Source organism: Chinchilla lanigera, unplaced genomic scaffold (assembly GCF_000276665.1).
Source record: "Chinchilla lanigera isolate Chin_1 unplaced genomic scaffold, ChiLan1.0 scaffold00040, whole genome shotgun sequence".
NCBI lineage: Eukaryota > Metazoa > Chordata > Mammalia > Rodentia > Chinchillidae > Chinchilla > Chinchilla lanigera.
Window position 1 is genome coordinate 9,806,769 of NW_004955441.1, and position 21,019 is coordinate 9,827,787.

A 21,019-nucleotide genomic window follows, 5' to 3' on the forward strand; every position below is an offset into this window, starting at 1 on the left:
AGAGAGAAAAAAGAAAAAAAGGAAGAAGGGAAGAATCTTTTTTGAGACAGGGCCTGGCTATGTAGCACAGGTCGGCCTCAAACTCATGACAATCTTCCTGCCTCAGCTGCTTGAGTGCTAGAATTATGGGTGTGCCCCACCACGTCTGGCAGAGACACTGCTGGCTATGTTTTTCCTCTAAGCAAATTTTATTAAGATGATCAACTAGAATCAGAGATTTATTTTCAGAATACTTGTCAGTATTAAGTGAAAATAAAAAAATTATAAAACTGCTTGTTTGGTTGGGGTTTTTTTGTGGTTTTTTTTTTTGTCTCTTTATTTTGAGGTAGGGTCTCACTATGTGGTTCAGGCTGGCCGCACTTTGAGCTCACTTTGTAGCCCAGGCTGGTCTCGAAATTGCAACCGATCCTCCTGCCTCAGCCTCCTGAGTGCTGAGATTATAGGCGTGCACTACCACGCCTGGCTAAAACTGCTTATTAGCAGTTTTTTTTTAAAAGTTCCTATAATTTTCACTACTCCATAGATTTTAAAAGTTGTAGTCATTATTTGAACATTCAAAGACTAATTTTGGAGATCCTGTTATTCCTCAGAACATTTGTTATAAACAGTAGTGAATACATTTATCGCTAAAGCAAAGCTAGCCTCTCTTTGAAAGCTGTTTTCCCACACTATCCGTATCTACATTTACGTTATAAATGCAGTGTAACCAAATCTTGATTCGTAACCCCATTATGCCTGAGATCCACATTTGCACTGACAATTATTAACATTTGCTCAGTACATTCATAAGATTTATTAAAAATATAGCCATTAGCCAAAGTCCTTTGAGACATATATACAAAATTAGAAAACTAAGTATTCGGTCAAATATTGCATTAGCAATATTCCTCATGAAAAAAATGTCGATCGGGCTCCATCTATTACAAGACATTCAAGATGGAAAATTCGCCAGTGATCTTCCCACCACTTGGGGATGCGTTATGTACAGGTAATACTGAGTTTTTCCTCCACTTATTTTACTGTCATTATCTCCTACAGGGATTTCAACATGATTATACGCATGATGATGAGCTACATTTTACAAATCTGTGCTCCGTGTTTGTATAAAGGTGCCTCAGGTTCAACCAGAGCTGGTCTTTAGCAGGGAAAAGGGAGGAGTGTCCTAGGGACCCCTGCACCTCTCTGAAGGAATCTGCCAGTGAGGCCTGCTCATGGCCATCTCTGTACTGCAGAGGGCCCTGAACAGCAGTGACACTCACCAGGCAGATGTTCCTCCTATGGGCACACAGAAGGGAAAGATAAAACAGACACCAAACATCCTCTTGGGCAATGCTGCAGATTAAGCACTAAGTCTTGTTTTTTGTCTTCGGGAGATAGGGTTTCACTATGCAGTTCAGGCTGGCCTTGAACTCACTTTGTAGCCCAGGGTGGCCTCAAGCTCATGGCGATCCTCCTGCCTCAGCCTCCCAAGTGCTGGGATTACAGGAATGCGCCACCACGCCCAGCCACCGAGTTTTGTGTTTGAGAATCTTTCTTCCCCACAGTAGCAATTCATGACGCACATTCACTGTGTAAGTACTAAGGAAAGATGAAGGCATCAGAGCTTCCAGGCAGGTCTACCAGACTCACTATGAAGCAGGCAGAGCGAGGAATTGAAATAGCTCAAACATGGCCTGGCAGGGAAGCAGAAGCACCCTATTCCACACCCTGGAACCCTCCCGGTACTCCTACAATACATGAGCTTCAGAAGCCCAAGGTCAGGTCATAAGGAGGCATTAAAATACACTAAGCAACAGAAACAAATTATCTTCTAACTCTTCTGTCTGCATCTGTATCTTTAGGCAAGTGAACATAAACTCAAATTAACTTGGGTTAATGAAGAGAACCAGTTTAATAGACTTAGGAACCATGAAATGTGTATCAATTAAAGTGCTTTTTAAAAACCATCAGCACGAGCTTCTACGGTTTCAACTTGATTAGTCTTGTGAAGATCTGGAAGCTCGCTTCAGCAAGATGTACTTCCTGACACTGATGGTACAACTCCACTCAACAAAATCTTTCCATCTGTTCACTTAAACACGTTGTCAGAATCTAACACCCTGTACAAAAAGCACTCCACAAACTGGGGAGAGGAGGACACTTCCTCAACCCCACAAAGGGCTTCTATGGAAAAACCCACAGTTCACATCATACTTTGTGGTGAAAGACTTTCCCCTTAATAATCATGAATAAAGGGGCCGGGGATCTAGCTCAGTGACACAGTGCCTGCCCGGCAAGCACAAGGTCGTGAGTTCGATTCCTGGTACCGGAGAAAAACAAAAACAAAACAAAACAAAAAAACATGAATAAAACCAGGATGTCCAATCTTCACATTTCTATTTGGCATTGTACTGTAAGTCCAGACTGTAACTGTGAGGCAAGAGAAAGAAATAAAAGATACTCAGATTGGAAAGAAAAAGATGAAACTATCTCACTGCAGGTGACATGATTGTGTGTATCATTATACACAAATGAGTCATATTTCTAAACCTTAGCAATGAGTAACTTGCAAGTGAAATTAAAACAAGAATTTCATCTACAATGTCAAAAAGAATAAAACACCTAGAAATAAATTAAACCAAAGAAAAGCAAAACACTTGCACATTGAAAGCTACAAAACACTGTGGAAGGAAATTAAAGACCTAAGTGAATGCAAAGATGACCCAGACAATGGGGCTGCTGGGATGACACTCTCCTAATTCATTTAGGAATTCAACGCAGTCCCTCACTTCCCAACTGACTTTTTTGGGGGGGCGGGGTCTTTTTGAGACAGGGTCTCACTATGCAGTTCAGGCTGGCCTTGCGCTTACTCTGTAGCTCAGGCTGGCTTCAAACTCACAGCAATCCCCCTGCCTCAGCCTCCCGAGTGCTGGGATTACAGGCGTGCACCACCATACCCGGCTCCAAATGACTTCTATGCCGCTCCTAAATTTCCTATGAAATATAAGAGAGCAAGAATAGCCAAAAGAGTCTTTTACTAAAGAGATACTGACACTTGCTGATTTCCAAACTTACTACAAAGCTAATCTTCAGTGTGATTCTGGCATAAAAACAGATACACAGATCACTGAAAAGAATTAAATGTCCAAAAATAAATCCACACATCTATGGCCAATTCACATAAGGTAGCTTTCCTTAAGTTTTTGTAAGCAAAATCTTATAAAAGGACTATGAACCCATCATTCTAACTTCTAAATTTTTAACCAAGCCTTCCAAGTGTTCAGTACAGTTATAAGCCTTCTGTAATAAAAATTACTGAATTTAAAAAATACAGCCTGAACTGCATAGCGAGACCCTGTCTCAAAAGACAAAAAAGGAGAAAAGATAAAAGCTTTAGCAATTTATCTCAAACCAACAAATCCAAACTTTCCATTTCTGTACCAGGAATAAAAATCAGTGGCTTTCATGTGGACCCAAAAGCTCAGTCTTACATCTATTTTATGATTTTATATTTTACTTCCAAGAATTTCAGATGAAAAAGTGGTTACGAGCTGGGCACGGGAACACACGGCAGCACATGGGAGGCTGAGGCAGTAGGATTACAAATTCACGCCACGCCTCGGCAATTTAGTGACTCGGTGAGACCCTGCCTCAATATAAAACATAAAGAAAGAGGCTGGGGATGGAGCTCAGTGCCAAGGCCAAGTCCAATCCCTAGTACTACCCCTACGCCCAAAATAGTAGTTAACAAGTAAAACAAATACATGTACTGCATTGACTACAAAATATTTTACTCATATCAGGAGTTCAGGATTTGCAACTATACATATATATAAATATATACATATTTATATATCACTAAAGAATTACAATTTTCCTGTCATCTGTATTCCAGAGAAGGGAACCATGGAATTTTATCAGTTATTGTATCAAGCTGTGTAAGATACAGGCAAAAAGTAATTGTTTGTTCAATAAATCACTGCATATTAATACAACAAAAATCAACGGTCATTATTTATGCTTCCTTTCTTAAACAAACACACCCTTCAATACTTCCTACAAATAGCCTTCACTCTGTCATGGGCAAAATCACATAATTAATTTGAAAACAATGGAAATAACTTAAATTGGGGGGGTTAGGATTAGGGTTAGTTTGTTTGTTTGTTTGTTTTTCTTCTAGTACCAGAAATCGAACTCACAACCTTGTGCTTGCCAGGCAGGCACTGTGCCGCTGAGCTAAATCACCAGCCAGGGTTAGTTTTAATACACTGCTACGTAATAAGTACACAAGAGTGCTACATTAGATACAGATGACATAAATCACTTACCCCTGGTAAGTGAAAGCCACATAATATTCTCTCTGGCCTTTATCCATTGAACATCACTGATGTTTTGCCTATAGTGGGTTCAGTGTTGTATAAACCACAGGACTCCCACCAAGGCTACTTAAAATTGAATCTGTTTAAATTACAGTGTAAATGCAGATGATCAAATTCAGTTCCTTAAATGGGCAATTAAGTTTACACTAATGGTCAAAAGTCTAAGTGTTGGGCCAGATGTGGTGGCACACACCTGTAATCCCAGCACTCGGGAGGCTGAGGCAGGAGGATTGTTGCAAGTTCAAGACCAGGCTGGGCTACAAAGTGAGCTCAAGGGCAGCCTGAACTGCATAGCGAGACCCTGTCTCAAAAAGATCAGAAAAAAAAAAAAAAAAAAAAGTCTAAGTGTGTATTGGAAATGTTGGGGACAGGCAGAAAATCTGAATGTTTAGCGTAAGTTATTCACAGAATGGGGCGATAGAATCATGCTCATGGATGACGTTTCTCAAGTCTGTGGAAGGTTCCACAGCAAAGGGCGGTAAATCCTGACTTAACTCTCAGAGGCAGAGCTGGTGCCCATTCCTGAGTGCAGATGGGTTCCAGAATGCAGGAAGCAAACACCAGATGAATGCATCCCTGACCAAACTGGAACTTTTCCAGAACATTCCATTAAAGCTTCAACCCGTGTTACCACTGCCTACTCCGCTATGGTGTTCTCAGCCTGGATCTTCTAAACAACACAGTGGTAACTACGGGATGCCTGGCCTTATTTATACATACATGCACGGGTACGCCACTAATATTTCTATTAAGGAGCGGGTGACGCAGCTCAGTGGCACTTGTCTAACATGCAAGACACCCTCAGGATCTGATCCCCAGCACTGGGGATGAGGAACACCGAAGAAAAAAAATTCTATCAAAAATCTGCATTCCTATGTGCTACTGCACTGGTTCCACGCCTCCTTTCCTAACATCCACGGCTTCTAAAAACATTATTTGCTTTTTAATTAAAACTAAACGGAGGTGGGGGTGAGAGGGTCGTCAGCCCCGAATAAAAAGTGAAGTATATCCAAGGAGTCCTGAACTCAAAGCCTGGAAATCTGGTTTCTGAGGCCTAACTGGACGCTCACATGACCATGCTTAAATCATAACCCAGTGGGAGCAAGTGTCTGCAGCTGCTAAGACTAAATGCAAAAAAGAGGTAGACCAGAAGGCCTCTGAGATCCCAGCTGAGCTCCAACATCCTATGCCTATTAATATATTCAGACCAAGTTTGATTGTTTTATTTGTTTACTGCAAGCTAGAATGGATATGCATTTATGTAGAGTCAGAGGACTCCAGAAATAGTCTGTGAAGCTATCCATTAAGTTTGAAGCAACAAAGCTTAATAGTAAAACAGGCGCCAGGGATATAGCTCAGCAGCATAAGGCCTGACTGGCAAGTGCGAGGTTTTGAGTTCGATTCCCAGGACCAAAAAAAAACAAAAACAGTAAAACAGAACTAAGAGTTTGGGGTTTTTATTTTCATCCCGATAAAAAAAAGAGGAGGCTGGACACGGTGGCACATTCCTGTAATTCCGGCACTCAGGAGGCTTGAGGCAGGAGGACTGTCATAAGTTTGAGACCAGCCTGCGCTACATACTGAGTTCAAGGCCAGACTGAACTACAAAGTGAGATTTTCTCTCAAAAAGCAAAACAAGGGGCTGGGGATTTAGCTCAGTGGCACAGCGCCTGCCTGGCAAGCACAAGGTCGTGAGTTCGATTCCCGGTACCAGAGAAAAACCAAAACCAGGGGCTGGGGATTTAGCTCAGCAGCAAAAAGCGCCTGCCTGGCATGTGCAAGGTCGTGAGTTCGGTTCCCGGTACCGGAGAAAAACCAAAAAAAAAAAAAGAAAAAGAAAAAGAAAAAACCAAAACCAAATAGATAAATAAATAAATAAAAGCAAAACAAAACAATAAATAAAGAAAAAAGGAAAAACAAGTTCTTTCTATGAAATATCAAGCCCACACACAAAAAAAAATCCTTCCAACACCAGCATTCAACCCAATACCATCTCCTCCTCCACCACATCACAGAAGACCTAGGGAAGTTATTTGCAAAAAAGTTTAAAAGAGGAACTATTATTGACTCACTGACAGTCACTATAAAAGAATATATTTTAACACTTTTAAGACAGAATTTAAAGATAGCCATGGAAGTACATGCCTATAGTCCCAGCACTCTGAAGGCCGAGGCAGGAAGATCATAAATTTGAGCCCAGTTTGGGCATCTGAGTAACATAAGACCCTGTCTCAAAAAAAAAAAAAGGCTGAGGATGTAGCTCAGAGCTCAGCATGACGGCCTGGGTTCAATCCCCAGTCCTTCAAAAATGAAGGAAGGAAGGAAGAATTGATCGATAAGTCTACAAATGTAAGAGAACAAATGCCACAGCCGTTTCAACCTGCAATGACAACACAGTAGTAAAAGAACACAGTTCTGAGTTGTTACAGTACGTTCACATTCACACATATATTCCCTGATTTTGTTTTTCTAATCTCCAAAAACTCCATTTTGGAGTATATAAATCAAGTCATCTATAAGATCAAATCATGCATGCTCAGGTATGGTAAAATCCAAATAAAGATTTGAGCCTCTTCTTTCCTCTTTGGGTGTTCTAGTTTAGGATAGTATCCGACTTACTGATACTGATACAGATCCCAGTCTAAGCCTTTCTGCCATGAAGACTGAACAGGAAACCCCTCAGGGGACAACTAAGAAAAAAGAGCTACTGAATGCTTTTTTTTTTAAAGCAGTAATATTCCAGGAAATGTCACATTTCACAAGAAAGTAACACTTCCCAAGAAAATGTCTCCTCCTAGAAAGCTGCATCATCCAAGAAAACAAAATCCTGACATATATTTTTCCATTTATGAATGAAATACTCTACCCTACCTCGGCCTTCTCCTTTATAAATGGGTGGCTGAACTGCCATTAACATTTACCCAACATGACTTCTTCAAATGAAAATCCTCCTGTGAAAAGGCCGGCGTCACAGGAAGTGAGCTCTCGCCCATTAGCTAATGCGGGTGGCTGCACACACGGCCTCTGCACCCCTCTGCCTCTTCCCACAGACCTCTCCGGCCCTCTTAGTAGCACAAGTGTGCAGCGGCCGCCGTGAGGTATGGAAGTGCTGCACAAGGGAATGTCTGAGTTCTCCACGGTGACAATCTACCCGGGGGCACAATATACATAAAGGGTTCCCAGTACTGATACGACTAAGACTTCACCATATTTTCTTAGGAATGGGGAGGTGCTATCATCTCCACTTCTATTGCCACGATTCACAAAGCCTTCATTCAAATAGGTGAAAAATAAATAAATTCATGCCAGGGATTTCAGTTATATTAAAATACAATAAATAACATAATAAATAACAGAATTTGAGTATTTTAAAAAAGAACAGAGCACTGAGAAGTATTGGGGAAGAGGAGGTGAGATTTTTTAACGGCCAAAATATCACACAGACTCAGGAAACAAAATTAGGGAAAAGGAAATAGTTTTATTACCTCAGCCAATGAGGTGGTTGTTCCAGGCTTTTGTCAAAACCCAGAGGGGAATGCAGAGTGAACTGCTGGGTGTTTCTGGAGACCCTGGCATTAGCCCCTTGTCCTTCCCAACTGCACGAGAACTCTCCTGCCCTGCTCTTCTACCTGTATCTGAACTAACTGATGGCTGATGTTCCTTTAACGAACACTCTGGGTGACCCTTCCTTTGATAAATATAGCCAGGTCTCTGTCCTGTCCATGCCCCCCAACCCATCCCCGGTAAACAGACAGTGTGCACACTAAATTATTCATAAATCTGTGACTTTAGTTTTTTATGTTTATATATGACCTCTAGAGCAGTTGGTCAAAAAAGCAAAATTCTAATTCATATTGCTAAAATTTAGCTCTGCACAATCATCACTTATACATTATCTAGAACTAACAATCTAGCCAAGATTAATATAGCATATTAACAGTCTCACAAGAAGAGTTTTAGTGTAGCTGTGATTCACAATACTGAAGATCAGATCAAATAATTATGTATTCATTGCTTTTGGCTGGCTTAAAATTGACTTAGCTACAGAGGAACTAAGAGCACAATAACATTTCCTTTTTAATGATAATTCAGTGACAACACGTAAGTATGACTTTGGTATCAAAAGGCTACAGAAATATTCTTTCATCTGGTAAGTTTTACTAAATTCATGGAGTGTGGGGGAAAGTTAAAAGCAGCAGAAGAAATATGGGTTGTAATACTGATACTATCAACCTATTTCTATTTTCACGTTGGAAATATTCTTATTTGGACATCTGAAAGTTAGGATGATTATCACCTAGTAACAGCAATGAATTATAGTATTATCTAACATAACGGTAAACAATACAAACTCTCGGCACTCTTCAATACTTTTTTGAAGTCGTTTCAGTAAAGAGATAAAAGAAATCCAAAATGGAAACAAGAAAATATACTCGAGCCTCCGTGAAGCTATACGACAAGGAGAATAATAGGCACAAAAATAGAGCAGAGGGTAGGGAAGTACGGAAAAGTTTTTCAAGTGACATCCTCACTTGTATCTAGCTCCATTATGCAGTTTAAATTTTGGCCAAATTTTTAAAGTATTTGTTAAACAGTTCTTGCATGTGACATATGTTTCCAGAATACTTCTGACATTGATACAAGAAATTATAAAACATTTAGAAATGAAAATGTTAGTCTCAAAAATAACACCGAAGTTCCAAGCTTCTTCTGAATTCATTAAGATGGAAAACATTTGGAAAATAGAATCATTCTGTTTTAAAGTGTTCAAATAATGTACTTTAAAAAAAAAAAAAAAACCAGAAATATGTAATTGTTCAAGGCAAGGAAGAGAGCGGTCTAAATAAAATTAGATCCTAAATTTTACTCTAGAAGTCATTACTCTTCCTTTGCAGTCTCAATCCCTATTTGCTCCATAATAAATAAACTGTGTTCTCCCTTCAGCTGGGAAGGATAATTTTTACCCTACCGAGATGATGACAATGCCTCTGCAGTGCTCACCCAACAAGAAACACATGAATATGAGGTGGCGGCAACTCTTTCTCGCAAACGACGTGTACGCAAGTATTGATTTGCAATGCATTAATTCAGGAACTCAGCAGAGAGGCTCCTACTATATCTGGCGGATCTAAACTTGAGCTCATGGTAACACTGCACGAAGCTATGGTAGATGAAAGTGATAGGTAACGCCAAGAGAACAATTCCACTAACAACACAAACTCCTCCAAGAATCCTTCCAGGCATTGTGATAGGATACATATCTCCATAGCCAACTGTAGTCATAGAGATAATCACCCACCAGCAGGCAGCGGGGATGCTGGCGAAGTCCTTGTTGGATGTTTCCAGGTCCAACCCATGTTCAAGAAGCTGAGAAAGTGCGCTAAAGATTGCCATGGCAACACAAATGAAGACGAGTAACATAACCATCTCCCGGTAACATCGCTTGAGAGTCAAACCAAGTGTCTGAAGACCAATGAAGTGACGGGCGAGCTTAATCACCCAAAAAATCCTCATCATCCTGAGCACCCTCAAGGTGACTCCGGCCCTCTGCAGCTGGGAGTTCTCGCCCGTAAATACTGTCATTAGCACAGAGATGTAATACGGCGTGATTGCCAGTAAATCAATAATGTTCAGGGGTCTCTTGACAAAGTCGCACTTGTCTTTGGAGACGAGGAACCTCACAACGCACTCCGCAGTGAACCACCCTATGCAGATAGCTTCAATTATCCTGTCAAGAGAACAAAAGAAGAATCGATCATTTCACTTTTAAGCATTCTAATAGCTCTCACATTTCTTCAGATAGTACTACACTGACATACTAATTCAGTTACTTTTCCAGAAAACATACAGAACAGACGGCATCACCGACACCAGTAGAGCCACCAGGACACGACAGAACAACACGAAATACAGTTCAGACGAGAACTGAACTTGATAAAGCTCTTATTTATGTCATACTACAAGTAACACCATTAAAATGTTTTGTTTTTTTTGTTTTTTTTTTTTTTTTTACTTGTCACTAATACTCAGGAAAAACATCTCTCTTATTTGGTGGTTTGGAAGTAACTTCAACTGAGCTAGCTGCAAATAAAAATTCCACTTACTCCTGGAGCACAGCGGTTCTCAACTGTGGTAGCAGCTAGGAAGTGGGTCAGAAGGACTTTGTTCCTACCAACCGTGGGCATGCCCTAATTTTTGATGATTTATTCCTGACAAATTAGAGCAAATACAGGATGCTTTCCTAAAACGTGTCTCTTCCTTTCCTTTCTGTCCTGAGCGAGGCAGAGCTCCGGGCCCCATCCTCCCCTTTATGAAGTCCAGAGTGGAAAGAAGGCTGAGGATCCCAAGGACCCGCTACTTTCTTTTCTGTAATTTTTTTTTTTTTTTTTTTTTTTTTGTCTTTTTGAGACAGGGTCTTGCTATGCAGTTCAGGCTGGCCTGGAGCTCACTTTGTAGCCCAGGCTGGCCTCAAACTCACAACAATCCTCCTGCCTCAGCCTCCCAAGTGCTGGGATTATAGGCGTGCACCACCACGCCTGGCTGTAACTACTTTTATGTTGTGTATATTTTTAGAATACACAACCATAAGTTGCCCAGAGCTGTATTCACCAACCTTTCCACCTCACTGCGCACACTACAGACAATCAGTATTTTCACAGTATACAGGAGCAAGGGACAGGATTTCTGAAGCAGAAGCCACCATCTTGGGGCCCTGGCCACCCTGACCCTTGCCATGCGCTCTCTATAAGGCTGAGGAGTCAGATCTCAGCACACTGGTTGGGGAGCCCTGACCCGCAGTGAGAGGCAACTCAAAGGGAACTGTAATTAATTTAAACCTTTTAAATTCTCAGTTATCGTTAGTATGCCAGCATTCACTTTTTCCCACACAGTTCATTAGTGCCTAGATCCAAACATCAGAAGTCTAAGGGAGAAACACAACAGTCACAGGAAGAATGACTCAAAGTGCATTCCACAGAGCCCACACTGCACTGGACATCATTCTGGGAAGTGAGGAAATATCATCAACCACAGTTCCTTGTCATAGGGCTTTGCAGGGCCATAAAGATCAACTTTGTTTACTTTATTAGCTTGCTTTTATTTATTTATTCATTTGTGGTACTGGGGATCGAACTCAGGACCTTGTGCCTGCCAAGCAGGTGCTATATCCCCAGCCCTTCTTTATTTTTTGAATAGGTATTCAATCACAAAGTTCGTATCTATAGATGTAAAAAAAAAAAAAAAAAAAAAATCTTAAAAGGTTATAAGAAGACAGAAACACTCCAGGAGGCTGAGACAGGAGGACTGCCAAGTTCAAGCCCCACCTGGGTAACTTGACAAAAAAATGAAATAAAAAGCTTCAGCTATGTAGCACAGTGCCAAAGCCCTGAGTTCAATCCCCAGTACTGGAAAAGAAAGAAAAGGAAAGACAGAAGGAAACAAAAAAAAGGAGGAAAGAAAGAAGGAAGGGAGGAAGGTCAGTTGGTCAGTCAGTCTGTCTTATCCCATTCCCTAGCCACCTAGCTCCTTCCGCAGAGGCAATTAAATACCGCTTTTTTATGAATCCTTCCAGAGTTAGTTTATGCACAACACAAAAACGTGTGTGTGTGTGTGTGTGTGCGCGCGCGAGCACGTGTGTGTGTGTGTTCACCCCTTTCTATACCAACACTGTTGTGCTTTTTGTCAGCTTAATGCATCCTGGAGATCATTCCCTACCAGTGAAAACAGCCTCCTCATCTCTTAAACACGGCAGCACAGGACTCTACTGAAGGCTTGCACCGTGCTGCATTTAACCAGTTCACCGGGCGGACGTTCAGGTAGTTTCCAATCTCCAACGCCAAAAACAATGGTGTAATGAATATTCTTGTTTCTACATTATTTCATAATAGTACAAATATATCTGTAGGATAAACCTCAGATTTGGAATTCTGTACTAGATTAAAGGCAAAGATTTTGATAAATCTTGCCAAACTACCCCCACAGAGGTTATACTAAATTACCCTCCCACCAGCAACATATGGCAATGTCTATTTCCCACAGCCTCCCCAGTGTAAAGTATTGCTGAATTCGGAGATGGCTGTCACTCTGATAGATAAAAAGCACTATTTTTTTGAGTATGGTAGAACATGCCTGCAATCCCCACTACTCAGGAGGCTGAGGCAAGAGGAATGATATTTAAGGCCCACCTGGGCAACTTGGCAAGACCCTGTGTCAAAATAACATAACATAACATAACATAACATAACATAACATAACATAACATAACATAACGTAACATAAAATGGGCTGGGGCTGTAGCTCAGTAGAGTAGTAGAGCACCCTTGGGTGTTGAATCATCAGTTCCTTAAGAAGGAAGAAAAGGAGGGAGGGAGGAGGGTGCGAGGGGCAGCATCTTGATTGGAAGAATGTGGAACAGGTTTCCGTATGTGTCAAAGAGCCTTTGCTCATGCAGCCTTGAACCTACTCAGATCCGCCAATGACCCTTCAGGGGATGCTGTATTACACCGCTTTTATTTCTTTTCCTTAGGTCTACTGTCCTCTGAAACCCCAGTCTTGCAAAACTGATTCAGAGGCTTTGTCTAGAAATCTATTTGTAGCAGCATCTAATAAACTGTAGCCTGTGGTCTAAATCTCTACTTCCCAATATGATGTATAACCTAAGAATTTTTTTATTTTTTTTTAATGGTTGAGGGAAAAAAAAATTACATCTCATGACATGCGAAAATATATGAAATTCTCTTTTTTTGTTTGTTTGGTTTTTTTCGTACCAGGAATCAAACTCAAGACCTTGCGCTTGCCAGGCAGGCACTTATGCCACTGAGCTCTATCCCTGGCCCGTGAAATTCTCATTTTAGTGGCCAGAGGTAGCCACCCTTGTACATTTACACTTTGTTTATCGCTGGAAATTTCTATTATTGTTGTTTTGTTTGGGTTGTTTTTTGGGACAGGGTCTTGGTATGTATTTCAGGCTGGCCTTAAACTCATTATATAGCCCAGACTGGCTTCAAACTCATGGCAATCCTCCTGCTTCAGCCTCCTGAGTGCTAGTATTATAGGTACATGCCACCACACCCAGCTCATTGCTGTTTCCATGCTATAATGTAAAGCTGACCAGTAATGACAGAGATTATGTCTCTGTAAGCCTAAAGTATTATGGCTCTGTAAGCCTTTATTTTGCCAACCCCCGGTTTCAATAGGTGGTTCTCAGCCGGGCACAGTGATGCACACATGTAATACCAGCACTCAGGAGGCGAAAGCAGGAAGATCACCGTGAGTTCGAGGCCAGCCTGGGGTACACAGTGAGACCTGTCTCAAAAACAAGAAGTGGTTCTCAAAGTCACCAGGAGGATACAACCTGGAGGAAACGTGACAACCTACTGCCTGGAAGGGAGAAGACCAGCAGGTGAAGTCGCTGCTGACCCTACCATTTCTCTGCCACATTATTTGCTGGTCCCCTTATAGACCTTGTGGTTGGCAGCAGTTCCCTTGTCCCTACCACGAGTTATAAAACTTGGTGGGCTTACAGAATTGGAAGTTATAATTTTCCAATACGCAGTTTTAACAAACATAACACCACAGCAACACTCATCAAATACTGTATGTGCTACCCATCTTGACACTTTGAGGGTCATGTGACCATTTCTGACCAATGAGCAAAGAACAAAATGGCTAACATTTCCGGGCAGAAGCATAGGAGAGTGGGGGTGTTATGGTTTATGTCTGGATGTCCCCCTAAAGCCTCATGCAGTCATGGGGCGGGCTTCTAGAGTTTGTGATTGATTCAGGGTCCAATGCTGGGATTATGGGTGTGAGTGCTACACCCGCCCTGGGGCGGGTAGTTTGCATATGATATAACAGAGGGAAAGAGGCTGCTTGCCTCTGCTGCTCCCCTTGTGCTCTTGCTGTTTTGGCTGTCTTCCCCGCCCCCTCTGCCATGACTGGTTGCCCTGTGCCATGTGCCATCCTGCCTTGGTACCAGCCCAGTATGGACTGAAACCTCCACAAGCAGGGAGCTACATAAACCTTTCCTTCCTTAATTTTGGGCGTTGGGTATTTTGTCTCAGCAAGGAGAGGAAAGTAACCAAGACAGGGGGTGTGTTCTTTGCCTCACCATGGCAACCTGGAAAGCCTGTCTTCTAAATGGTCCGCTGTGCAATGATGGGGACCCTGTCAGCCCAAGTCCCTGGTGTCTTCCAGAGGAGAGTAACGCATTTTCTTCTCAGCCCAGAATGGACATGATAGGTGAGCAAGAAAGAAGTCTTTGTTATGTTAAGCCTCTGAGCGGTCCAAGTTGCTTTCGATTCTAGGTAAGAAGCTGGCAAACACAGTACAGTCACACAGGACTGCAGGAGCGTGGGACAGTACAGGTCAACGGGCCCTAATCTAATAACCCACAACCTGAAAGTTCCAAACTGAAACGCTGAAAGGTTGACATACACTACAAGTAAGAAAATTCCACACCTGCCCTCCTATGACAGGTGACGGTCACAACACAGGTACATTAAAAAGACTGCGTAAAATTACCTTCAGGCTACGTATACAAATTATATAGAGAACATAAATTTTTGTGTTTAGATCTGTGTACCATCCCCAAGATATCACATTATGTGTGTGCAAATGTTCCAAAATTTTAAAAATATCAGAAATCTGAAACACTTCTGGTCCCAAGCATTTCAGATAAGATACTCAATGTTTAATAACCGTTTTCTTACACTCGCATTTGAGCAGAAGATAGCAGGTCTCCAGCTAATGTAACTGTCTCTTCTCTAGCCGGATGTGAGTGACGTCAAGAGGCCCCAGGCCCCTTCCCCTCTGCCGGACGAGCTCATCTGTCAAGTGGCAGAGTTGTGTGAATCTTCCTTCCAAGGGCCCTGCCAGCTCTAAAATCCTAAGACTATTAATTTCAGAAGGGTAAAAATTTTAATTGTGCCAAAAATACCAGAACATTTTCTGTCTAATTATTTCTACCAGCAGCAAAAGCTGTTCAAATAAAAAAGGAGGAAATTCAAACGATGTGGAATAATTTCTCAGTAAGGGGGTTTCAAAGAAGTAGGCTGATCTGTAATGAGGTCCTAGGGGTGCTTCCTGCCCACCCCCAAGTCAGAGGCAGCTTCTGGAGAAGGCACACTGAAGAACTGAATCAGTGAGGAAGCCCAGGCATTATTTTCAAGGATTGTGCCAAGTCAGTCTCCAACAACAAACACCACTAAGCCTGCCAAATCCCCATGTTTCCAAATGGCTCTCCCCAGTACCACCAACAACTGCTGCAAAACAACTGAGTACAGTTTACTAAGCACTGCAGCAAACAGTGACCCCTCCTGAAGGTCACAGGAGCAGGAAACACAAGCAGGACACGAGGATAAAGAAGATGCGAGGGCCCGGCGCACGCCTGTAATCCCAGCACTCGGGAGGCCGAGGCAGGAGGATGGCTGTAAGTTCGAGACCAGCCTGGGCTACAAAGTGAGCTCAAGGCCAGCCTGAACTGCATAGCGAGAACTTATCTCAAGAAGACAAAAAGACAAAAAAAAAAAAAGATACTGAGGAATAACATCTTTCTTAGAAACCCATTTAAGATCCAACTACATAGAAGTTTCTGAGTGCCTGGCTAATAAAAATGTTTACCATTCATTGAGGTCTTTTGGTTGGTTGTGCGCTATGCAAAGACCATCCTGACATTATTTCATGTGATCCTTCTCAGGAGTTCTGTAATATGTGTTTCCCCTAATATATCCACACTACAGATGATAAAACAGAACAAAAAAGAGGCTGAGGCAGGAGGATCATTGGGAGTTTGAGACCAGCCTGGACTACAAAGTGAGCTCAAGGCCATCCTGAACTGCATAGCGAGACCCTGCCTCAAAAAGACCAAAAAAAATTTTAAAAATCAGAGTGAATGAAAGTATAGTTGTATAGAGCCTTTACTTCAGTTATATATAACTGTGTCCTAGCTTATTGCTATAGTACGACTGTCCCCCACAAAACCCTTGCTGAAATTTAATCGCCATTGTAGAGTACCGTGAGGTGATTAGTTCATGAGGGCTCTGTCCTTATGAATGGTCTAATGCTGCAACTGAGGGACTGGGTTACTTATCTTGGGAGTGGGCTCCCAATGATTAAAAAAAATGTCTCACAGACGCTTGTTGACCTTTCTGTCACATCATGGTGCACCGTGAAGATCCCTGCCAGACGTTACTGCACTCCCAGACTTCCAGCCTCGAGATCCGTGAATAAACTTCGTATCTCTTGCTTGTAAGCAGCCCACTTCATATTGTTACAGCAGTAGAAAGTGGGCTAGGACAGTGCAGACGTAAAAATATCCCTTCCTGTGGGTCCTGGAGGACCTCCACAATTGCGTACCATCGTCATCACTGCTAATCGCTGGCTGACCCTTCATGACAGGAGGCACTTACGGAAACAACTCAGAGCTTTGCAAACAGGCTGTAAAGAGGACAAAATGCTTTTAGCATTAACCAGTATCTGGGGCTGGGGATTTAGCTCAGCGGCACAGTGCCTGCCTGGCAAGTACAAGGTCATGAGTTCGATTCCCGGTACCGGAGAAAAAAAAAAAAAAAAACATTAACCAGTATCTGTCTCCGTGCCATTCACCTGCCAAAACAAAAAAGACCAGGATAGGACACAAGAGGCCACTAACCGTGCTGTGTAACATACACAGCAGGGCCCCTGGGTGCGCACTTTTCATCTTTTCCCCCAACATTTTATTGCGAAGACTTTCAAACACTGAGCAGATTCACTGTTTTAAATATACTGTACTCACTTATCACCAAGCCACCGTTTTAGCCATTCAGCAATCTTCCTACACAGTTCAAAATAAACTGCAGAGGGGCTGGGGATTTAGCTCAGCGGCACAGCGCCTGCCTGGCAAGTGTGAGGTTGTAAGTTCGACTCCCAGTACAGGAAAAAAAATAAAATAAAAAAATTTTTAAAAACTGCAGACCTGAGTTCATTTCCATTTAAAACAAGAGTACCTCCCATTAATTGAAGTTCAGTATTTGTTTAGTTTTTTCGCTTGATGCAAGCTTTATATGGCATAATGTGGTGGCACACACCTGTAATCCCAGCATTCAGGAGGCTGAGGCAAGGAGATCACTATGAGTTCAAGGTCACCCTGGGCTACATAGCCCAAATTACACAGTGAGACTGTCTCAAAAAAAAAAAAAAAAAAAAAGTTTTTATGTATAATGAAATGTATAAACTCTAGGCATATATTCACTGACTGTTGACAAATGCATAACCTCTATGACCCAAGCTACAGAGACATATAGCGTTCACATCATCAGAGACTGCTCTGCCTGATTCATCTCTGTAGCTCCTGCCCGAGCTTCTCAAATTCACCAGTCACTTAGCATAGCTTCACAGATGTCTGTCCAGTACAATGGAAGTGACCTGGATGGAAGGTGAAGGTCTGGGGAGGCCACTCCCTAGCCATGGTCTGCTACGCAAACGAATACAGAAGTTCCTCCAAAATTAAAATAGGAATATCATACAAGCCAGCAATTTCACTTCTGAGGATGTAGCCAAAAGAACTGAAAAGCAAGCTCTTGAGAAATATTTGCACACACATTATCTTAGTCACTGTCTCATCACTGAGATGCAGTATCTGACAGCCACAACTGGAAGAGGTTTATCTTTCCTCACGTTTCAGTCCATAGTTCAGCCCAACTCCAAAGAAAAAACAGCATGGCAGAGGAGCACGGCAGAGGAAAAGCTGCTCACCACATGTCAGCTGGGAAGCAGAGAGCCAAGAGGGGAGCTGGGAAAGAAGGTTGACCTTCAGTGACCTGCCTCTTCCAACAGCCGTCACCACCTAACATCACACTTAGCTATTGCACCCTCATGGTTCAGCCACCTCCCAGAAGGCCTGCCTATGAACACGCGAGGCTTTGTGAAGGCCTCTAGATGTACATCGTTACATTCTGCGCCCGCCAACAAAAGGCTCAAGCGCATCTCTTTATGCAAAATGTATTTTGTCCATCTCTAAGAGTTGCCAGAGTCTTAACAGTTAGAGCACTGCTGAAAAGTCCAAGTCCAAAGTCCCCTCTGAGACTGAAGGAAAACTCCTAGCTCTGAGTCCCTGAAAAAAAAAATTTTTAAATGAAAAAATGAACAGTGCCAGTATACAATGCCACAGGGTAAACATTTCCATTTTACAAGAGACAACTGGGGGACACAAAGGAATGGGACTAAGTAAGACCAAACCCAACAAAGCAAACATTAAATCCTGTAGTTCCATGAAAAATAAAATAAATCATGCAGTTCCATGTTCTGCACCCAGGGCAAGCTGTGATAAAGAGATGTGAACTTGAAAGGGCTTAGGTGAAGGCCAGGCATGGTGGCACACACCTGTAATCCCAGTACTGATGCAGAAGGATCATAGTGAGTTCAAGGCCAGCCTGAACTGCATAGTGAAACCTTGTCTCAAAACCCCCCCCCACAAAAAAACAAAAGAAGTGTAGGTGGCCTTCCTCACCCCTACAGTATTACCAGCTGCCCCCACATGGCTTCTCTCTTGTTCATACACAGGGCCATACTGCCTGGCCTCCTGGGCCTTCCTCTGAAATCTGGGTGGAAGCCTTCCTGACCCCACAACTCTTGTATGCTGTAGGCCAGTAATTAGCACCACATGGATGATGCCAAGCTACCAGCTCAAGAAGAAGCTGATCCCCCTGAATCACAGATGCCGCAGCCTCTGAGAGTCTGAATGGCTGAGCACTGTGACCCAAATCCTGGCAAGCCAGCTCCCAACCTGGCTCTTCTGGAGCATAGTACTCAAGGCTCTCTCGTCACATGAAAGCTGTAACTTGAGCCTGTGTCAGATAGGGTGGTGTATATTCCTTGACTGCCCCCAAGGTATCCTTCCTATCATCCAGAAGTAAAATATATGGTTTCTTTTTGTTTGTTTGTTTTTCTTCCGGTACCAGGAATCAAACTCACGACCTTGCCAGCTTGCCAGGCAGGTGCTGTGCTGCTGAGCTAAATCCCCAGCCCCTATGGCTTCTTTTTTTTTTTTTTTTTTTTTTTTTTTTTTTTTTTTTTTTTTTTTTTTTTTGGTTTTTCTCCGGTACCGGGAACCGAACTCACGACCTTGCGCTTGCCAGGCAGGCGCTTTTGCCGCTGAGCTAAACCCCCAGCCCCCCTATGGCTTCTTTTTAATGCTAATCTTTTCAGTAACCAAGCTCTCCTTAGTCAAAACTTTACAGGATCCAACTTTACAGAAGCTTCTTTTCTGAGGAAACTCAAAAATTTTAAAAACACTCAGTGGTGCAATTTGCTCTTGATTCTCAATGTACAGCTGCTAAAAGCTGCCAACAGTATCCATGCTACAGCTTCAACATTGGGCTGCCTTGTAATTTCCTCTATCAAATTAATTATACCAACATCTTAATCTCAGAATGTGAAGAAAATGTAGACAAATTTTCTGCCAGAATGTAATACATAGCCTGGAGTCCAACTGTTCTCAGTTGAAACTTCCTGAGCCCAGTCTTTACTCTCTGACTTTTTATCGGCATTCTAGTTGTCTGAGCTTGAACCAGAATCTCCCATCAAGCTCAGCTTATAGGATTCCAGAGCTGCTTTTCCAGCCAACATCTCCAAACCTTTCCACTCCTCCCACAAACTAGTTCCACTGGCTTCGGGACCACATGGTCAGGTAGTATCACAGCAGGGACCTAACTTCCGGAACCAAAACCTGTCATAGTCACTTTCTCATCATTGAGACACAATACCTGACAGCCACAGCTTAAGGAGAAGAGGTTTATTTTGGCTTACTTTTCAGTCCACGGTGAGCCAACTCTGAAGAAGAAACAACACGGCAGAGGAGAAACCACCCACCTCATGGCGCCTGGGAAGCAGGAAGCAGAGAGAAGAGCCAGGCAGGGAAATCTGCCCATCCAAATCACATCCACGGGGCTGGGGATTTAGCTCAGCGGCAAAAGCGCCTGCCTGGCAAGCGCAAGTTCGTGAGTTCAGTTCCGGTACCAGAGAAAAAAACAACAAAACAAAACAAAAAAAAAATCACATCTACAATGACCCTCCTCTAACCAGGCCTCACCTCCTAACAGTTAACTATAGTACCCCATAACCCAATTACCTTCCAAAAGCCCCACCTATGAGCTCACGAGGCTCTGGAGGACATCTAGATACAAATCACAATACCCATGTAGTAAGAGAACCATTTACAAGTTCCAGACTCCAAATGTCTATTGATTGGTGAATGCATAAAGAAGATAAATGTGGTTTAAACGTACAGTGCAGTATTATTAAGCCTTTGAAGGGAGGAGAATCCTGTCACCTGCTACAGAATAGATAACCCTTGAGGGCATTAGGCTAAGTCAAAGAAGCCAGGCACAAAAGACAAACACTGCATGACTCCACTTATATGAGGTATCGAAGGTAGTAAAATCCACAGAAATAGAAAGAAGAGGGCTGGGGATATACTCAGTGGCATAAGCGCCTGCCTAGCAAGTGCAAGGTCGTGAGTTCTATCCCCGGTACTGCAAGAAAAAAAAAAGAAAGAAAGAAGAATGGTAGGGCTGGGGGAAAGAAAACTGTTTAACAGGGACTGGGGATTTAGCTCAGGGGCAAAGCGCCTGCCTGGCAAGCGCAAGGTTGTGAGTTCGGTTCCCGGTACTGGAGAAAAACCAAAA

At 42.5% G+C, this 21,019-nt stretch overlaps 1 protein-coding gene across 1 annotated transcript in view; it reads right to left on the reverse strand.

Annotated features, from left to right (window-relative positions):
- Positions 1 to 6,622: 6,622 nt before the first annotated feature.
- Kcng3 (potassium channel, voltage gated modifier subfamily G, member 3) overlaps positions 6,623 to 21,019 on the reverse strand; it is a 46,570-nt gene continuing 32,173 nt past the window's right edge. The window contains exon 2 of the mRNA XM_005390919.2: positions 6,623 to 10,086. Within this exon, the coding sequence (XP_005390976.1) occupies positions 9,441 to 10,086 (646 nt within the window). The 3' untranslated portion in view covers positions 6,623 to 9,440. The remainder of the gene's footprint in view (positions 10,087 to 21,019) is intronic.